This window comes from Hypanus sabinus, chromosome 23 (assembly GCF_030144855.1).
Source record: "Hypanus sabinus isolate sHypSab1 chromosome 23, sHypSab1.hap1, whole genome shotgun sequence".
Classification (NCBI taxonomy): Eukaryota; Metazoa; Chordata; class Chondrichthyes; order Myliobatiformes; family Dasyatidae; genus Hypanus; species Hypanus sabinus.
The window spans coordinates 10,403,119-10,422,614 of record NC_082728.1 but is presented as its reverse complement, the minus strand read 5'-3'; the positions used below and the strand labels follow the sequence as shown (position 1 = coordinate 10,422,614).

At 50.6% G+C, this 19,496-nt stretch overlaps 1 protein-coding gene across 4 annotated transcripts in view; it reads left to right on the top strand.

Moving 5' to 3' along the window:
* slc26a11 (solute carrier family 26 member 11) overlaps window positions 1–18,552 on the top strand; it is a 43,140-nt gene extending 24,588 nt beyond the window's left edge. For 2 of the 4 annotated variants that reach the window (XM_059948348.1, XM_059948349.1), the window contains exons 8-17: window positions 1,138–1,210; window positions 1,627–1,677; window positions 3,851–3,911; window positions 4,727–4,782; window positions 6,517–6,657; window positions 8,393–8,520; window positions 11,454–11,553; window positions 12,644–12,685; window positions 14,267–14,400; window positions 15,108–18,552. In XM_059948348.1, the coding sequence (XP_059804331.1) occupies window positions 1,138–1,210; window positions 1,627–1,677; window positions 3,851–3,911; window positions 4,727–4,782; window positions 6,517–6,657; window positions 8,393–8,520; window positions 11,454–11,553; window positions 12,644–12,685; window positions 14,267–14,400; window positions 15,108–15,389 (1,068 nt within the window). In that variant the 3' untranslated portion in view covers window positions 15,390–18,552. The remainder of the gene's footprint in view (window positions 1–1,137; window positions 1,211–1,626; window positions 1,678–3,850; window positions 3,912–4,726; window positions 4,783–6,516; window positions 6,658–8,392; window positions 8,521–11,453; window positions 11,554–12,643; window positions 12,686–14,266; window positions 14,401–15,107) is intronic. The other 2 variants (XM_059948352.1, XM_059948350.1) reach the window with 2 other exon arrangements.
* The last annotated feature ends 944 nt before the right edge of the window (window positions 18,553–19,496 follow it).

Genomic DNA, 19,496 nt, shown 5'->3' with positions numbered 1-19,496 from the left:
ACAGGCAGCGGTGGGAATTGAACCTGGGTCACTGGTACTGTGAAGCGTTGTGCTAACCACTACAGTACCATACCACCGGCCCTTGGCCTTCTGAGGAAATACAGATGTTGGTGAGTGTTTCTTGGCCGTAGCTTCGAGGCGGTTGAAACAGGACGGGCTGCCCAGCACCGGATCAATAGAGCTGTGACTCTCTCTGGGTGATTAACTAGTCCATTATTCCCTACCGCGTATATTTCAGAAAATTAGGTTAACGCAGTGGCACAGTTGGTAGGGACATTTTCTCAAAGCACCAGAGACCCGGTTCAATCCTGCCCTTGGGCGCTGTCTGTGTGGAGTTTGCACGTTCTCCCAGTGTTCTGGTTCCCTCCCCACCCCCCCCCCCCCATCCCAAAAGCATGCCAGTTGCTGGGCCAGTTAGCCTCTAATAAAGTTCAAAGTAAATCTATTACCAAAGTCCACATATATATCACTATATACAACCCTGGGTTTTAGTTTTCTTGCGGGCATTCACAGTAAGTCCGGGACAAACAATAGAATCAATGAAAGACTCTCCCCATCAGCAACCAACGTGTGAAAGGCAAACTGAAAAAACAAAGGGAAAAGGGAGGAATAGTAGTAAATATGGAGAACAGAAGATGAGGCGTCCTTGAAAGTGCCCTGGGGACCTGGGTGGATTGATGAAACTACACTGGGATTAATGTTGGTCAGGGTGAAGAGTAAACCAGGGATTCTGCAGCTGCTGGAAATCTGGACCAACACACACACAGTGCTGGGGGAACTCAGCAGGTCAGGCAGCATCTACGGAGAGGAGTGAACTGTCGACGTTTTGGGCTGAGACCCTGTATCAGGTCAGAGTAAATGGTGCTTGATGGCAGGCGTGGGTCGAAAGGTTTGTTTCTGTTCTGTAAGAGTCGATGCTTAAAGAGAGAGAGAAAACGTATGGAATTATTCTGTTTTATTTGAGTCAGAGGAAGAATTGCAAGTGTTTGAGATGGGGTTGAGTTTATTGATTCTGTAAATACCGGCAAGCAAGTTAATTTTTAGGTGGTATTGTGTCTGCTAACTTGTACAGGCTTCAATAAAAGTTTACTTTGAACTTTGACGCAGCGACTGATCTGACACTCTTGGTCTTCTCAGGACTTCGGAGCGGGGTTGGCTGTGGTGCCTCTGGTGGGATTTCTGGAGAGCATAGCGATTGCCAAGGCTTTCGGTGAGTGATCTCTGTCTGTATCCCTCTGTCCCCGGCACATCCTACCCCTAACGATTTGTGCCCCCCCCCCCAGACCTCTGAGCTACTTCAGAGTAACTAACAGTAAAACTCTTTCTCTCTCCCCCCAGATTCTGAGGGTGGGGGGAAGAGGGAATGCCCAGGGTGGGGTCTGATTACACTGGCTGCTTTACTGAGGCAGTGAAGCTCCCCTGAATTTAAGCCATCCATCCTAACCGTGCACTTAGGCCCAGAACCACTGTGAATCTCTCCCGACCGCTCCCTTCCCCTCCCAGATCTGTTTCCTGGAGATTCCCGGCTGGATGCTGACCGTGTGGGTAAGTTTGCCACACACGGAGGCTTCCGGGCCAGCACCTCCTTGCCACCGACCCGCTAACAGATCGCTTGTTGTATTTCAGCCACTCAGAACGGATACAGGATCCACCCAGATCAAGAGCTCCTTGCCATCGGTAAGGGGGTGTGGGACAGCGGGGACTTTATTCTCTGTGCTCGCAGCTTCCCCAGACCCTGAGTGCTGTAACCAGCCGAGGTGGGGAGAAGGTTGGACGCAGCTGTCTGGGTCCTACTGCCTGTAGCCCAAGGCGAGGGACTCTGTCTGTCTGTCCCAAAACCAGCCTCCATATCTGTGCACGTGCACAAGCTCCAGTGCATCTTGTGTACCTGTGTGCGTCTGTCCCATGGGCAATGTGTGGTACTCTCACTCTCTCTCTCTCTCTCCCCCCCTCCCTCCTTCTCACCCCCCACCCAAACATTGCTCCTCAAGTCTGCAGTGTTTCATCTTCACCTTCTCTCTGCCTCCCCACCCCCCACCCCCCGGTGTTTCTCTGGAGCCTACGGACTGGTGTGGAAATGGGGGAGGATTAAGTCTCTCATTAAGTGGGATTCCGGGGCCGCTTCCAATCCGAGAAAATGCTCGGCACAGAAGACTGTTTGCCCCATGTCCCTGGTTGTGGATGATCACAGTGAATGGCCTACTCTTGTACCTACTGTCTATTGTTGTTCAGACTAATCCCAGTTCCCAACCATGTCAGCCTTGGTCAAGTCTCCACTGCTCCCTTGGGCTGTGAGACAGGAGTTCCTGTCTTCTGGGAACACCACCCAGGGGAATTGGGTTTCTTTTTGGAATTTGGTCTCCATTCTGCCTATTGTTTGTGCAGTGATCAACATGTCGTCCACCCCCGACCCAGAACAGACGTCTGACCCACGGCATTGGCCCCCGACCCGGAACAGACGTCTGACCCACGGCATTGGCCCCCGACCCAGAACAGACGTCTGACCCACGGCTTTGGCCCCCGACCCAGAACAGACGTCTGACCCACGGCTTTGGCCCCCGACCCAGAACAGACGTCTGACCCACGGCTTTGGCCCCCGACCCAGAACAGACGTCTGACCCACGGCTTTGGCCCCCGACCCAGAACAGACGTCTGACCCACGGCATTGGCCCCCGACCCAGAACAGACGTCTGACCCACGGCTTTGGCCCCCGACCCGGAACAGACGTCTGACCCACGGCTTTGGTCCCCGACCCAGAACAGACGTCTGACCCACGGCATTGGCCCTCGCCTCAATGCACATCGTCCACCCCCGACCCAGAACAGACGTCTGACCCACGGCTTTGGCCCCTGACCCAGAACAGACGTCTGACCCACGGCATTGGCCCTCGCCTCAATGCACATCGTCCACCCCCGACCCAGAACAGACGTCTGACCCACGGCTTTGGCCCCCGACCCAGAACAGACGTCTGACCCACGGCATTGGCCCTCACCTCAATGCACATCGTCCACTCCCGTCCCAGAACAGACGTCTGACCCACGGCTTTGGCCCCCGACCCAGAACAGACGTCTGACCCACGGCTTTGGCCCCCGACCCAGAACAGACGTCTGACCCACGGCTTTGGCCCCCGACCCAGAACAGACGTCTGACCCACGGCTTTGGCCCCCGACCCAGAACAGACGTCTGACCCACGGCTTTGGCCCCCGACCCAGAACAGACGTCTGACCCACGGCATTGGCCCTCACCTCAATGCACATCGTCCACTCCCGTCCCAGAACAGACGTCTGACCCACGGCTTTGGCCCCCGACCCAGAACAGACGTCTGACCCACGGCTTTGGCCCCCGACCCAGAACAGACGTCTGACCCACGGCTTTGGCCCCCGACCCAGAACAGACGTCTGACCCACGGCTTTGGCCCCCGACCCAGAACAGACGTCTGACCCACGGCATTGGCCCTCACCTCAATGCACATCGTCCACTCCCGTCCCAGAACAGACGTCTGACCCACGGCTTTGGCCCCCGACCCAGAACAGACGTCTGACCCACGGCTTTGGCCCCCGACCCAGAACAGACGTCTGACCCACGGCTTTGGCCCCCGACCCAGAACAGACGTCTGACCCACGGCTTTGGCCCCCGACCCAGAACAGACGTCTGACCCACGGCTTTGGCCCCCGACCCAGAACAGACGTCTGACCCACGGCTTTGGCTCCCGACCCAGAACAGACGTCTGACCCACGGCTTTGGCTCCCGACCCAGAACAGACGTCTGACCCACGGCTTTGGCCCCCGACCCAGAACAGACGTCTGACCCACGGCATTGGCCCTTGCCTCACTCCTCCTCTTGTTTCCAGGCAGTACAAACATCCTGGGCTCCTTTGTCTCGTCCTTCCCCGTGACTGGAAGCTTTGGCAGGTAAGCACGCTGTTGGGATTGATGCTGACGAGTTGGTTGCAGAACGGGTTGGTTGATGGGGGCGAGGTGGTGGTGCAGTTTCTGGAATTCAGAGTCCAGAGTTTGAGCCCTGCAGTCTGAGACCCCGTCCTCACCCTGGAGACTGGGGTCCCACCGTTGCTGAGCCCTGGGGTGGATACCCAAGACCAAAGCCTGAAGGACAATCAGAAGCTGAGGCCCGATGGTTAAAGCGAATCCACTGGAGAAGTCCGAGGCCCGGTGGCTGCAAGTGTGCTTCAGGCCTGTCCCTGGGTTGGGCCAGTACACAGGATCTGAAAAAGCTGCTGAGGCTGTAAACTCGGCCGGCCAGCTCCATCATGGGCACAACCCTCCCCAGCATCAAGGACACCTTCGAAAGTGATGCCTCAAACAGCCGGCATCCATCGAGGAGGGTCCCCATCTCCCAGGACGTGCCCCCTTCTCATTGCCAGCATCAGGGTGGATCCTGGCTCGCAATTCGTCCCCTCTGCTGTCAGAGATCTGAATGGTCCGTGAACCCTTCAGCACTACTTTGCTCTCTTTTTACACTAATTTTTAAAAAGATTTCGCTTTGTAATTTTTAGTAATTTATTTATGTACTGCTGTCAGAGAACGACCAGCGTCCTGACAGGCCAGTGATAAGTCTGATTCTGGTTTTGACCTTGGGGGAAAGATGCCTCGTACTCGTATAAACTTCAGTTGGGTCAACTACCCCCCAGCCTCTGAAACACTTTAAAAGGCTTTGCTTTCGACAAATCAGATTCCAATTCTAATGGCTGATCTTTGCCTCCTCCCAGGACTGCAGTGAACTCTCAGACGGGGGTGTGCAGCCCCGCTGGCGGGATAGTGACTGGTAGGTAATGGCCGTCGGCGTTGGGGAGTCGCTTCCCTCCCCGTGACCTGAAATATAATCTGCTTCATTTCACCTTGGGGACAGAGGGCCGAATGGGTCCTGGATTAACAGCGGAAAGCCGCTGTGCTCACCCTGATACCGCCATCGTTTCACTGACCCTTTCCAAGAGAATCCGCGGTGAGACAAAGGGACACGGGTCTGAATCAAAACTGCCATCTAAATCAGGAGGCTTCTCCCCACCCCTCCCCATTGGGTTGGAGTCCTTCAAAGGAACCCCCTTTTAATTTGCATTTTGCACGGTGTTTTATTGAGTTTCCCTGCTGGACCTGTGGTAACCGGTCTCCAATGAAAGGAAGTGAAGAGTGGATATCGGTGGGTTTCGGGGGAGTGTGGTGACTGATACCCCCGTGAGTGGGCAGGGTAAATTCAGTTATCGTTGTCGCGTGGACCAGGATGCAGTGAAAAGCTCCTCGTGCACACTGTTCATACCGATCAGATCGTTACCCAGTGCACCGAGCCAGAACAAGGTAAAATAATTTATTGCGCTTCAGCGTTGAATAGGCCCTTTGAGTCTCGCCGTCCAGCAACTCCTGATTTAACCCTAGCCGAATCAGGGGGCAATTTACAATGACCGACCGGTACATCTTGGGAGGAACCCGGAGCACCTGGTCACAGGGTGAGAGGGTGCCCACTCCTTACAGAAGGCAGCAGGACGTTGCAGAATAAAGTGTAAAAGCTTCTGAAGCAGCGCCCGGCGCGGGCAGACGAAAGATCAGGAGGAGGGAGATTGTGAGGCGGAGAACCCGTCTTATTCCATGGTGTGCTGAGTTGTGCCCGCGAGTTCCTCATGAGCGCGTGTTGCTGTGCCAAGCTGGGGAGCTTCCAGACGGAATGCTTTCTGTAGTGCTTTGGTAAAACTCAGTAGGGGTCGACAGGGACCTGCCCAATTTCATCTGCCTCCTGAGGAGGTAGAAGCAGTGGAGCTTCTTGGCTGTGATGTCAGTGTGGTTGGACCAGGACAGATAATGTACTCCAGGTACCTGAAGCTCTCGACTTCAACAGGAGTAAATTGGTTTATTATTGTTTTGCATCCCATCCATACGGATTATTTCATCACGTTAGGTAAGGTACGAAGCATAAGATGTGTAGGGGCAGAATTAGGCCATTTGGCCCATCGAGTCTTCTCCACCATTTCATCAGGGCTGATCCAATTCGCCCTCAGCCCCGATTCCCTGCCTTCTCCCCCTAACCCTTCATGCCCTGACCAATCAGCAGCCTGTTAACCACGTCACTGCGTTGAGGTGGTACAAGAGAAAAGGGAGGAAGTGTTATGGGGTAGGGTTGTGTCGACCGACGGTAAGGAAGTAGGTTGTGAGGGTCAAGGTTCCATCTGTGTTCAGTAGTCTTCCAACAGGACGCCATACTTTATTTGGAGTTACAGTGCGATAACAGGCCCCCCTTGGTCCAATGAGCTCACACCACCCAATTACACTCGTGACCAGCTAACCTGTGTATCTTTTGGGATGTGGGAGTGGACGGGAGCATCTGGGGGAAACTCACGTGGTCACGGGGAGAACATATGATCTCCTGTGTTAGAATTGAACCCGGGTCGCTGGTGCTGTAATAAGGCGCTAAAGTGCCGCCCTATTGAAGCTTTGGGAGTGTCCGGTATGTCGCGGGTTACCGTGGGGCTGGCCTTGCGCTGTGATGGTGACTGTCGGCTTGTGTTCCCAGGAATCATCGTGCTGCTGTCCCTGGCCTTTCTCACTCCACTCTTCTTCTACGTCCCGAAGGCAGCCCTGGCGGCCGTCATCATCTGCGCAGTCTCCAGCGTCTTCGACCTCCGCATTCTCGTCACGCTTTGGAGAGTGAACAGTAGGTAATGGGGTCCGGCCGGGGTTGAAGTTCCCCCCTCGCCACCCACTTAGCGGTGTTTTTTTTGTGTCGTGTCTGCTCCCAGATCCTGGGCGAGCCATCGACCAGCTGCTCATCCCAAAGTGCTGGAGGAACTCACCAGGTCAGTTAGAATCTATGGAGAAGAAAGAACGGGTGACGTTTCGGGAGAAGCTCCTTCATTGTCCCGAAGCATTGACTGTTTATTCCTCTCCATAGACGCTGCCTGACCTGCTGAGTTCCTCCAGCATTTTGTGGTTATGTTCTGCTCCGGATTTCCAACATTGGCCGAATCTCTTGTTTATGGTCAGCTGCTCATCCTGGTGGGGTTGCTAGTTCGAACCCTGAGCCAGACACAAAATCACACCTCAGAGTCTGGGCCTTTCAGGTGAGCTGTCCCCATGGCAACCCTGCGATGCTGGATCCTGGTCATAGAGCACAACAGCACAAACAGGCCCTTCAGCCCATCTAACCTGTACTGAACTATTACGCTGCCTAATCACATCGACCTGCACCCAGACCTCCGTAACCCTCCCATCCATGTACCAATCCAAAGTGTTGAAATCGAACCTGCATCCTCGACTTCCACTGGCAGCTTGTTCCTCACCCTCACCACCCTCTGAATAAGTTCTCCCTCAGGCTCCCTGTAAATATTTCACCTTTTACCCTTAACCCATGACCTCTGGCTCTAGTCTCACCCAGCCTCAGTGGGAAAAGCTTGCTTGCATTCACCCTATTTTTACCACTCATGATTTTTTTATACTCCTATCAGATCTCCCCTCATTCTCCTATGCTCCAGTTCTGGCTAATGGCTGTTTCAGGATCAATTTCACTGCTGAGTTTTTAGTATCTATCAGCTTCAGTAATCCGTACTGGACCCTGACCTTGGGCTCTGTCTGTGTGGAGTTTGCACGCTCTCTGGTGACTGCGTGTAACTGGTGAGTTCTGTGTGCTTTGCTGCCCCCATCCTGACATCCCGAATGCGTGCTGGGTCTGTTAATGGCGGCAGCGTTAAGCGATTGCTTTGGCGTCACTGGGGGATTGGCAGGTCGTCAGAGGTCACGTGGGAGTGAGTGGGAAATGAGTGTGGGGGGGTGGGAGGGAGGGAGAAAGGTAACAGGAACTCAATGGGCCGAATGCCTTCCAATTATCGTGTGAGAAATCGTTAAAGGTTACGTTGAAACAGAGAGAGAAATGCGTCATTTGCATCGGAATTCGAGATGCGTTGGGTGAGTCTGCAAGCATTGCCTCGCTTCCTCTGCCAACGATAGCATGTCCTTAAACTTAACCCGCACGTGGTTTCGGAATGTAGGAAGAAGCCACAGCACCCAGAGGAAACCTGCAAACTCCTCACAGACAGACGTGGGATTTGAACCCCCGATCTCGCAGCTGTGGCGGTAACAGCGTTACATTAACTCTTACTCTACCGTGTTGTCCCAGTATCACAAAAGCTTCCACAAACGGCAAAAATTCAGCCATGTCTTTCCAGAACAGCAGGTACACTTACAAAGTATTCAGAGACAGTAAATATTTTGGGATGGTCCAGTGTTATACGGTCTCTTGGCATTGACTGTCTGGTACAGACTGAGAAACGGGTGTGGCTGCCCTCTTCTGGCTGAGTGTGGGACTGCCACCTCTTCTCTTTTCGTCAAACTTCTACTGTCATCAGCTTTGTGCTGGGGCCACCAAATCACGCCCTGTCTTTTGTTCTTCCCAGAGCTGGATCTGCTGCCATTCCTAGCATCATTCCTGGGCTGTTTTTGGGAAATCCAGTATGGAATTCTGGCTGGAATTGCATTGTCTGGGATTATTCTGCTTTACAACGTTGCCAGACCAGAGATCAAGGTAATGATGGTACTCGAGTCATGGTTATAAATGTGCTGGGCCTGCCCATTATGAATAAGGAAGTTTTGGAGTCGCCTCTTCCTTTTAGAATAGTTGGGTACGATGGCTAGCATGAAGAGGATGGTCTGAAGGGCATCTTTCAGTAGGCTGTGGCGCTGGCTGTTTACTATTGTTGGAACCTGATGTCTAGCTGCAAAAACTAATACAAAATCAAAACAAAACAATTACAGCTACACCATGGGGTTGTTATACTTGTATGACGCACCCTCAGCTCCAGTGAAATGTTCACTACACCGTCAGACTCCAAGCTACAGCAGCCAAGTGTGTGAATTTAATCTGGTTTAGGACACAGTAGCACCAGCGATGTTCCATCTAATTTTTTTTTTAAACAGCTGCGTGGACCAACCATTGCTCTGAGCAGGAATTTTCTTACACGGCCTGGAAACCGCGCGGCACTCTGAAGGTTTTGTTTTTGCAATGCACACATCAGACAATCACCAACCATGACTCACAACACTAGTAAACGAGGTCAGGCAGTCGAAACAACTGCTAGGCAAGATGGCAAAAGGAAAATGTTTTGACTAGATGGTGTCGGCTTTCAGTGGGCTGGTGGTTTATTAACAAAGAGCTGCTGACTTCCATTCTGTGTTTGTTGTTGCAATTTGAAACTATAACTTGAAACACTGACAATGTAAGCCATGGTACTGAAAAATGTCTCATTTTTACTATGCACTGTACCGGCAGTTATGGTCGAAATGACAATAACGGTTGACATGACTTGACATTGAGGCTCTAAACTGTTTCAAAATAAAGCTCGTATGTTTATTACTTAGGAAAGTTATGGATTATATTCATTAATATAATTATTTCACAATTATATTAACGTAGATTTCAAAATTACAATTGACGTTATATAAACCAGAATTCCAGCTGTGCGGTGGCAAAGGCTTCGTGCGTGGGAACGTTTCAGTTGCTATGCAGTTGTGCACACGAGCAGCTTAGAACAGTGAGCATCACACAACACTACCCTCACTACAGTTTAAATTCCAGACTTTGCTGACTTTCTGGTTGTTTGTTCTTCAATTAGACCACTCTTGGAATGGATGAAGGGATCTGTTCTGGGACTCCTGCTCTTGGTCATTTTTATAAATGGGTGAGGAAGCAAAAGAGTGGTTTAGCAAGTTTCCAGATGACGTGAAGGTAGGTGGAGTTGTGGATAAATTGTTGTAGGTTGCCAAGGGACATCGACAGATCTGGGCTGAGAAGTGGCAGATGGAGTTCAATTCAGAAAAGTGATTCACTTTGGCAGGTCAAACCCGAAGGCAGAGTACAGGGGAGCAGTGCTGGAGAAACAGAGGGATCTTGTGGTCCACGTCCATAGGTCCCTCAAAATTGCCATGCAAGTCGGCAGGTGTAAGGTGTTAAGTATGGTGTGTTGGCTTTCGTTAATCCGGGGATTGAATTGAAGAGCTGTGAGGGAACGGGCCACTCTCGGTCCACGATAGCGACACATGTCAGAATCAGGTTTATCGTCACTGGCTTGTCATAAAATTTGTTTTTTTTTTGTGGCAGCAGTACGGTGCAACCCATAAAACTACCAGAGTACTGAGCAAGAGTTGTAGGCACCCCAGTGATTAATAATGTACCACAGTACTGTAGATATTATATAAACTCTCCAGTGAGCCTGTCAAGAATTCGGAGTGTTGGGAATCAGAGGCTCCATGAGTTACGGAGCAACATTGCAAACACCCGCTGAGCCAGTCCTGGTTTTGCTCAGTACTGTAGATATTATATGGTTTTATAAACCTCCCAGTGACCCTGTTGGGAATCAGAGGCTCCGTGAGTTACGGAGCAACATTGCAAACACCCGCTGAGCCATCCGGATACCAGAATGTCCGGGGGTGGATAATCGGAGCTTCATTACAACCCTTCCTCTCCAGACAGGCTGTTTACTGCTGGTGCCTCAGCGAGCCGTACTGAGGACTGTCACCTCCGCAGCCACTATTTTGCAGGAGCTGCTGATCTTTCAAGATACAACACGGTAACGGGCTCTCCGGCCCAACGAGTCCGCGTGCCCAATTACACCCGTGTGACTAAGTAACCCTGCTAACCCGGACATCTTTGTAATGCGGGAGGAAACCCGCGTGGTCACAGGGAGAGCGTGCAAACGCCTTAACAACAGTGGAGGGAACTGAGCAACATACATGAGATGCTGGAGGAACTCAGCAGGCCAGGCAGCGTCTATGGCAAAGAGTACAGACGACGTTTTGGGCCGAAACCCTTCAGCAGGACACCCAATAACCCCAGGTTGCATTACTGGTGATGGGTCCCAGTGCACACCCGGTTCATTAAGCCAAGTGGTGTCGGACCAGGCATTGGCCAGATTAAAGTGGCTCCACTACCCTATCTGCCACAGCTCAACACACCTCACCACACTAAACTCCACAACCTCGTCTCTCCCAGCCCTACCCTTAAACCTAATCCTAATGTCCAAGGGGGGGGCGGCACACCCCCACTAACCCCAGGCGCGCCCAGATTAACCCTTGCCACACCCCCACAAACCCGATGACTTGTGTGAGGAGGAGGAAGGCAAGTTGGACCTGGTTAATGAAAGCGTGGGCCACATCAAAGTGGCAGGGCTGCATGACACTGAAACTCGAGTGGAGAGAGCAGGAAGCACAAGAGGGCTGATTTTCCCACTGCCCGCGTATTCTCAGCCAAGCTGAGTCCTGCTGAAGGGTCTCGGCCTGAAACACTGACTGCTTTTTTCCATAGTCCTGCTGAGTCCCTGCAGCATTTTGAATGTGATGCTCGGATTCCCAGCATCTGCAGGTTTTCTCCTGGTTGTGGAGGGAGTTGAAACATTACTACTGCTAACCGCTACGCTTTTGATCCACTCCTTGCGTCCTAACTCTCCTCCCGCTGTGTCCCAGGTGGCTGACTACGGTCCGGTGGTGGTGCAGTTGCAGAGCGGGTTGAACTTCCCGGCTGCTGAGTACGTCCGTGACCTGCTGCATCGACGGGCGCTGGAAGGTGAGTGCGAGTCCCATTAGCCCCGAATGGTTCCCGCCCGACTGGTGGCACGTTCTCCAGCCCTGCATTGCCACGGGTGTGAAGGAAGGAACGCTGCCTCACAGGGGGACCTGCAGGTCGATTACAGAGTGTCGAGAAGGTAACTCAACCACGTCCCCTGGACATCAGTGATTACACGGCAGGCCTACCGTCGTCTATGACATAAATGCCCTTTGGAGGGGAGTGATGGGACCCTTGTGGCTGGAGGGGAGGAATATCGTATTGAGTTAGGGTTGGTGTAAATGGTACAGACAGGGTGTCCATCACAGGAGAAGCCCTCCCCACCACTGAGCATGGCCACAAGAGAGCAGTCTCCATCATCAATAACCCCCACCATGCTCTCTTCTCACTGCTGCCATCAGGAAGGAGGTTCAGGACCCTCAGGACCAACAGCACCCAGGTTCAGGAACAGTTATGACCCCTGGACCATCGGGCTCCCGAGCCAGCGTGGATAACTTCACTCACCACAACACCGAACTGATTCCACAACCTGCAGACTCACCCTCAAGGCTCTACAACTCGTGGTCTCTATTTGTTTGTTTTTTTTTACACACAGTTTGTTGTCTTTTATACATTGGTTGTTTGTCCGTCTTGTGTGTGGTTTTTCATTGTTTTTATTTATTTGTATCTACCTACTGTGAATGCCCACAAGAAATGCATCTCAGGGTGGTATATGGTGAAATGAACTTTGAAATGGGTGGTTGATAGAGCAGATGTGATGGGCCTGCGTGTGGTGGGATCTGCAGCTAGGACCACGAGCCATCGCAGCAGAACAAGACCATTTAACCCATCGAGATTGCTCGGCCGCTTGATTGTGGCTGATTTATATTCCATCTGAACCCCATTCTCCTGCCTCCTCTCCGTAACCTTTCACACCCTGAATAATTGAGAACCTATCAAGCTCCACTTCAAATACGTCCAATGACTCGGCCTCCGCAGCAGTCTGTGGCAGTGAGCTACACAGATTCCCCCCCCCCCCCCCCTCACCCCGGTAAAGAAGTTGCTCCTGATCTCTGTCCTTTTATTCTGAAGCTGTACCCTTTGGTTCCAGACTCTCCCAGTATTGGAAACGTCTTCTCCATGTTCACTCGAGGTAGGTCTTTTAATATTCGGTTGGTTTCAATGAGATCCCTCGTTATTTTTCTGAACTGCAGCCAGTGTAGGCCCATTAACCCTTTCATTCCTGGGGCCATTCGTGTGAAACCTCCCTGTCGACTCTCTCCAACGTCAGCACAACCTTCCTCAGATTTGGAGCCGAAAACTGCCCATAATACCCCAAACACAGTCTGACCAAAGCCTTATAAAGCCTTGGCATCACATCGTTGCTCTTTCGTTCCAGCCCTCTCGCTGTGGGAGTGAACTGTGGCGCTGGCCCGATTCCCTGTGTTAAGGTGCAGGCCGATTGGGAGTGGACGTCTGTTTGTCTGGGACGAGTTGAGTGGACAACCAGAGACCTTTGCCAGTGGGAAAGGGTTAATCCAGCAGGCGGTTGGGGGAGTGTAACGAGGGGAGGTTTTTATGTAGTGAGTGTGTGGAAGCTCTGGTAGAGGCAGATTCACTGAAGACATTCAGGAAACCTCGATAGGCACATGGATGATGGAAAATGGAGGGTGATGTACGAGGGATTGACCTTTAGAGTAGCTTACGAGGTCAGCACAACATCTTGGGCTGAAGGGCCTCACCTGTGCTGTTCTTTCTGAAGAATTGGAATTGGCAGGGAAGGCAGGTCTCCAGGTTATGAATTATAGTCCATTTCAGTCAAGAACACAGGCCTAGGTTAACCAAAGGGAACTTGACGCCCTTGCAGTTTAATAGTCTGTGCTGCTCCTTAAGGAAACATGTTTAAAGACATTTAAAGATTAGTTTTATTTGTCACGAGTACCTCGAAACATCAAAGCGTGCAGTGAAATGTTTCTGTCAATGATGAACACAATCAGAGATGTGCTGGTGTTGCCACCGTAGCATGCCCACAGTGCATCCTGACTCTTTGGCGTGTGGGAGGAGACCCACACGGTCGCTGGGAGAAGGTACAAGCTCCTTACAGACGGTGGCAGGAATTGAACCCCAGACTTGGAGCAGGCGTGGTAATGGTTTGTGCTAACTGCTGCACTACCGTTCCGTGGATCCGGGGACTGGCCTCACATCTTTGAGGCCCTCTGATGGTCGGGGCCAACCATGGGGACCGTGTCCTAGCCGTCTGCGTGATCCACAAGCCAGGGCAGAACGATACAGAGAGCAAGCTGTTGCCCGCGCAGCAAGCCGCTGATAAACGTAGGACTGCCTTGGGGGCTTCAGCTCTGAAGTCTTATTCCTGAGGCCTCTCCCATGGGTGGGTGGAGCCACAAGGCACCGGAGGTTGGAGATCAGAATTTTCCTTTTCCGAGGCAAGCTGCCGACCTTGACCGACAAGCCCCATCTGCCCAAAGCATCTGGTTTTAAGGTGCCATTAACCTGCTTTTGCCCCTTTTCTCTGGTCAGTAGAGAGGGTTCCGCTGTGCTTCTTAACCGCACATGAAGGCCAGGAGCTGGGTTTGGTTGTCGGAGACTATTTGAGGCAAGCGCCCCCGGCTATGACAACCTCACGGAATCTTCATAACCGCAGGAGAAATGAGTGAGTTTTTACACGATCCGCCTGTGGTTTTTGGAGCGGTAACAGGATTGCTTTAACTTTCAGCCTCTCCTCCCCGCTCAGCCATCCTGGACTGCGTTCACGTCAGCAGTATCGACTACACGACCGTCAACAGCCTGCGAGAGCTAATCCTGGCGTTCCAGCACCAGAACCTCTCCCTGCTGCTCTGTAACCTGCGGGTACGTCTTCACAATTACCGTGTTTCAACCTCCTGAATCTAATCTTGACGGGCACTCCAGGCCCTGTTCCTGAAATCTCCACCATCAACCCCTTCGTTGTTATTTCACTCCTTCGATGCGCTCTACAAGACTGTCACCAGTACTTGTGTCTGCAGCTCCACACCAAATTCATCAACACGGCACCGAGCTCCCTTTTATTTTGCCCAAATATAAGCATCTTGTTTTTTTTTTTAAAATAAAGGGCTTCTCTAACTTTTGGTAATTTTTTTTCCCCTTCCCCCTTCTCGCTTTTTCCATTCCCGATTTTGATTCCCTTCTCTCCTGCTCATTGCCCCCTCCTTCCCTTTCTCCCACGGTCCACTGTCCTCTCCTATCAGATCCCTCCTTCAACTCTTCAGTTTTTCCACCTATCATCTCCCGGCTTCTTACTTCATCACCCACCACTCCTACCTAACTTCCTTCTCACCTGCTCTTGTCTATCACCTGCCATCTTGTGCTCATTCCCCTTCCCCCTCCCACCTTATTCTGGCTTCTACCCCCTTCCTTCCAGCCCTGATGTGGGTCTTGGCCCAAAACATGGATTGTTTATTCCCCTCTGTAGATGTTGTCCGACTTGCTGAGTTCCTCAGCATTTGGTGTGTGTTGTTCCAGATTTCAGGCATCTGCAGAGCCTCCTGTGTTTATAACCTGTTCTGTGTCCCGCTTAGCCCAAGACCTTGTTGATTCTGGCGTCAGCAGAGATCGAAGGACTGAGATACTTTGACAGCACCGAGGCAGCGATGCGTCACCTGCAGGGTAACTGTCTTCATTCACGATTACTGTCTGCTGCTGTAGGGCTGGACTTTGCCTGGCCAGCTTGTGCACCTCCCCCCTTCGCCCCACCCATTTCTGGCTGCAGCCCCCTTCCTTTCCAGTCCCGATGGCCTCAGCGGAAACTCGGATTGGGTATTCCCGTGTGTGTTGGACAGGATAAACTAAACAGAAGTTGACAGAATACCAGACTTTGGGGGACAATGTCACCTGCCATATTTTTAGATTAGATTAGATTCAACTTTATAGTCATTGTGCCGAGTACAGATACAAAGCCAGTGAAATGCAGTTAGCATCTAACCAGAAGTGCAAAGAATAGTGTTATTTACAAAATAACCGTGAATAAAAAGTAGGTGCAACAGCACACAAGTATTAAAGTTCTGAGACAGTACAATATGGGTGCAATACTGCTTAGCGCTGTGATGTGAGGTTCAGCAGGGTCACAGCCTCAGGGAAGAAGCTCTTCCTGTGTCTGCTGGTGCGGAGGCTCCTGTAGTGCCTACCGGATGGGAGGAGAGTAAAACGTCCATGGTTAGGGAGAGATGCATCTTTTTTTTTTATTAGTTTTTTTTAATGCATTTTACAGATTAAAAAAAACCCCAAATCACAATGAGGAACATTAATACAGTGCAAGATTAAGCATACAATGACAATATGATACACCTAAAAAAGCACCTAAATTGAAGACAAGTAAACTTAGTGTCCTCCCCAAGCCCCACAACACAAAAAAAAACTCCAGACCAACCACAACACAATATAGAGAATATAAATCAGGACAATCAAACTCCCAGACTGTGAATACACTCAGCAACAGAGGATATTAATGCCTACTACCAGAAAAAAAAAGGAGCTGAAAGCAAGGGACCGAAAAGAAAAAAAAACCCCAGTCAAGAGGAAGGTTATGAAAGTACTCGATAAAAGGTCCCCAGATCTTATGGAACTTTAGGTCCGAATTGAGAACTGAATAATGAATTTTTTCGAGGTCCAAACAGGCCATGATGTCGTTAAGCCATTGAGCATGAGTGGGCGGGGCAACATCTCTCCATCTAAGGAGGATCAAGCGTCTAGCCAGGAGAGAGGCAAAGGATAATATTCGGCATTTGGTCGGACTCAGACATAAATCTGTCTCGCCCCAAGAACCGAACAGAGCAATTAAGGGGTTTGGTTCTAGGTGCCGATGCAGAATATACGATAATGTAGTGAAGACATCTTTCTCCAAGCTAGGACAGAACCAGTACATATGAATGAGAGAGGCCTCGCCCCTCTTGCATTTATCACAGAAGAGATGCATCTTTGATAATGCTTTTTGCCCTGCCCAGGCAGTGTTTATGGTAGATGTTCTCAATGGTGGGCAATTGGGTGCCGATAATCCGCTGGGCAGTTTTCACCACCCGCTGGAGAGCTTTGCGGTCCGATACAGGACAATTGCCATACCAGTTGGTGAGTATGCTCTCAATGGTACAGCAGTAAAAGTCCGTCAGTATCCGTTCTTGAAGGGGTGATGAGCCAAAGATGTGTTGAGTAATTTGATTTTTCCTCTTCCCCCGGCCACAGGCACCGAGACCTGGATGGGTGAGAGATCTCTGCTTGGTAGCCCCGATCCGCGGTGAAGAGGAAGGCAAAGGCTCCTATGTGAGGCCGGTGGGTTGTAGCAGTGTGGACGTGTCACCGGGTTCTGGCCGGAGAACCTCGAACCTTCCCTGAGGCAGGGCAGCCATTTCATTGCACGTCCAGCAATGATGAGACTAATGCATAGACACCTCCAATTGCTGTAACAGAGACAAATCCCAGTTCAGTCGGCTTCCTCATCGTAGTGTGTCCTTGGGGCAGCATAGTAACTAAGCGTTTAGTATAACACTATGACAGTGCCAGTGACCCGGGTTCAATTCCTGCCTCCGTCTGTAGGGAGTTTGTACGTTCTCCCCATTACTCTGTGAGTTTCCTCCGAGTGCTCCGGTTTCCTCCCACATTCCAGTGATGTCTGGATTAGTGAGTTAATTGGACGCATGAGTGTAATTGGGTTGTGAAGGCTCGTTGGGCCAGAGGGGCTTGTCACCGTGCCGTATCTCTAACTAAACCTCAGTCATCCTCTTCAGTCTGAGTAAGGAAGATGAAAGAATTGATTTTATTTGCGACACAAACATTGAAACATGAAATGTGCCGTTTGTGTCGGTGACCGCACCGTCCGAGGATGTGCTGGGGGCAGCCCACAAGTGCCGTCCTGCTTGTGGGACCAACAGAGCACGCTGACAGCTTACCAACCCTCACCTGTACCCGGGGAAACGCAGGTGGTCACAGGAAGAACGTACAAACTCACAGGCAGTGGAGGGACTTGAACTGTTAGCTGTCCCTGTAACACAATGCTAGCCGCTACACTACGGTGCTGCCCTCCAAAGATTGTTTTCCCCTCCAGCCTGTTTTCATCTGTTTCTGTGAAATTGGAAATAGTAAAAGGAACCTTTGCCCAGTACAGAGGCACAAGTTTGTGGCTTTGCACACTGGTGGGCTTGGGGTGAGGGTCAGTGAGGGAGGAGTGGTTCAGTGGACCTGTTACTGCTTCTGGGCAACGTACTTGTGGGTTTTACCATAAGACATCGGAGCAGAATTGGGCCATTTGGCTCCCTGGGTCTGCTCCGCCATTCCATTACCGTCTCTCTCACCCCCATTCTCCTGCTTTCTCCCATAACCTTTGGAACTCTGACTAACCTCCACTTTAAATAATAACTTGGCCTCCACACAGTAACTTGGTCTGTGGCAATGAATTCCACAGAGTCACCACCCTCTAAAGGAAATTCCTCCTCATCTCTGTTCTAAAGGCACTTTCCTCTATTCTGAAGCTGTGCCCTCTGATCCTAGACTCCCCCACTATAGGAAACATCTACTCTATCCAGACCTTCCACGATTTGGCAGGTTGCACAGAGATTCCCTCTCCTCCACCTAAAAGTTTGCATGTTTGAGAGGGTCTGTACTTTATTTAGTAACCCTCCCCACCCCTCCAGTACCAAAGAAGTGTGCCCATTCCAAAAGTTGGCACGAGATCAACATGGTAGAGGTGAAAGTTCCAAGCCACTGTCAGATTATTACCTCAGAATATTGTGATGATTAGCCAGATTTTGTGATGCTCTCTAGCACCTTGGAACAGTTTACAATGGAGAATTGGGGGGTTGGGGGAGCTTAAAGAGTTCTGAAAACTTGCATGCTTAAGGAAATATTGCAACTAAGGTTTTGCCAGTCAAGGGGAATTAAGTGTGCATATTTACAGTGATAGATTTTACAGTAGTTAGTAATCCAATCTATAAATCATTGACACCTTTGCCTCTTTAATCTTATGATATTTTTAAAGCGGAAATTGGATAGTTGATGTATAGAGTAACACAAAAAGTCTTAAGTAATAATTCCAACCATTCTCTGTAAATGATTTTGTATATGTATGTTGGGTTGTCAATCAATAATTAAAAATAACTTTGAAAGTAAATCTGGCTTTTCTGGTGTTTGTGGCTGTTTATTTCTAGATTCTGTTTTTTGACAGTTGCACCTGTTTTGTCAGTAAGTCTCTTGCAGCAGGAGATGTCTGAGGGGCTTGACTGGATTTGGGGAAACAAGAACGACGCACAAGATGCTGTAAGGACTCAGCGGGTCAGGCGGCATCTATGGAGGAAAGTTGAGGTTTCAGGTCAAGATCCTTCACCTGCATCGTCCATTTTCCTCCGTGTCTGAGCTGTCTGAGCTGCTGAATTCCTCCAGTATTTTGTATGTGCTATCTGAATTGCATACCAGTCCTGTTTGCAGACTGCTGATGTAAAAGTTGCAGATATGTGCTGTTGGTGGTTTGTTCTGATTTAATCCTCATTTTTCATTCTACCGTCCGTGACTCTGCAGTCTACGTAACCCGAGTTTGTTCTCTCCTCGATATACTTTATTTCTAATATATACAGTAAACATGACTGTTGTTTATTTGTAAGTTCTAGTATTGGGATATTCTGCCAAACAATATCTGTTGAAGGAACCATCATTTCAACAGTGTCTGAGAGTCCTAGGCCGAGGGGGGGGGGGGGGGGGTGTGTCTGTGTCTTGTTGCTTCTGCTCTGCGGCTGAACATCACGGCCAACCTGTATTGATGCAGGGACGTGTGGCTGCCCCAAGTGCATTCTTGGGGTGCTTGGTTGTCATGGCAAATGACACATTGCACTGCTGTGTGTGTTGCTGTACATGTGATAAATCTGAGTCTGATCCGTATTTTTAAAGACTTTATTCATAATGCACAGTAAATACGATCGTCACTTTCT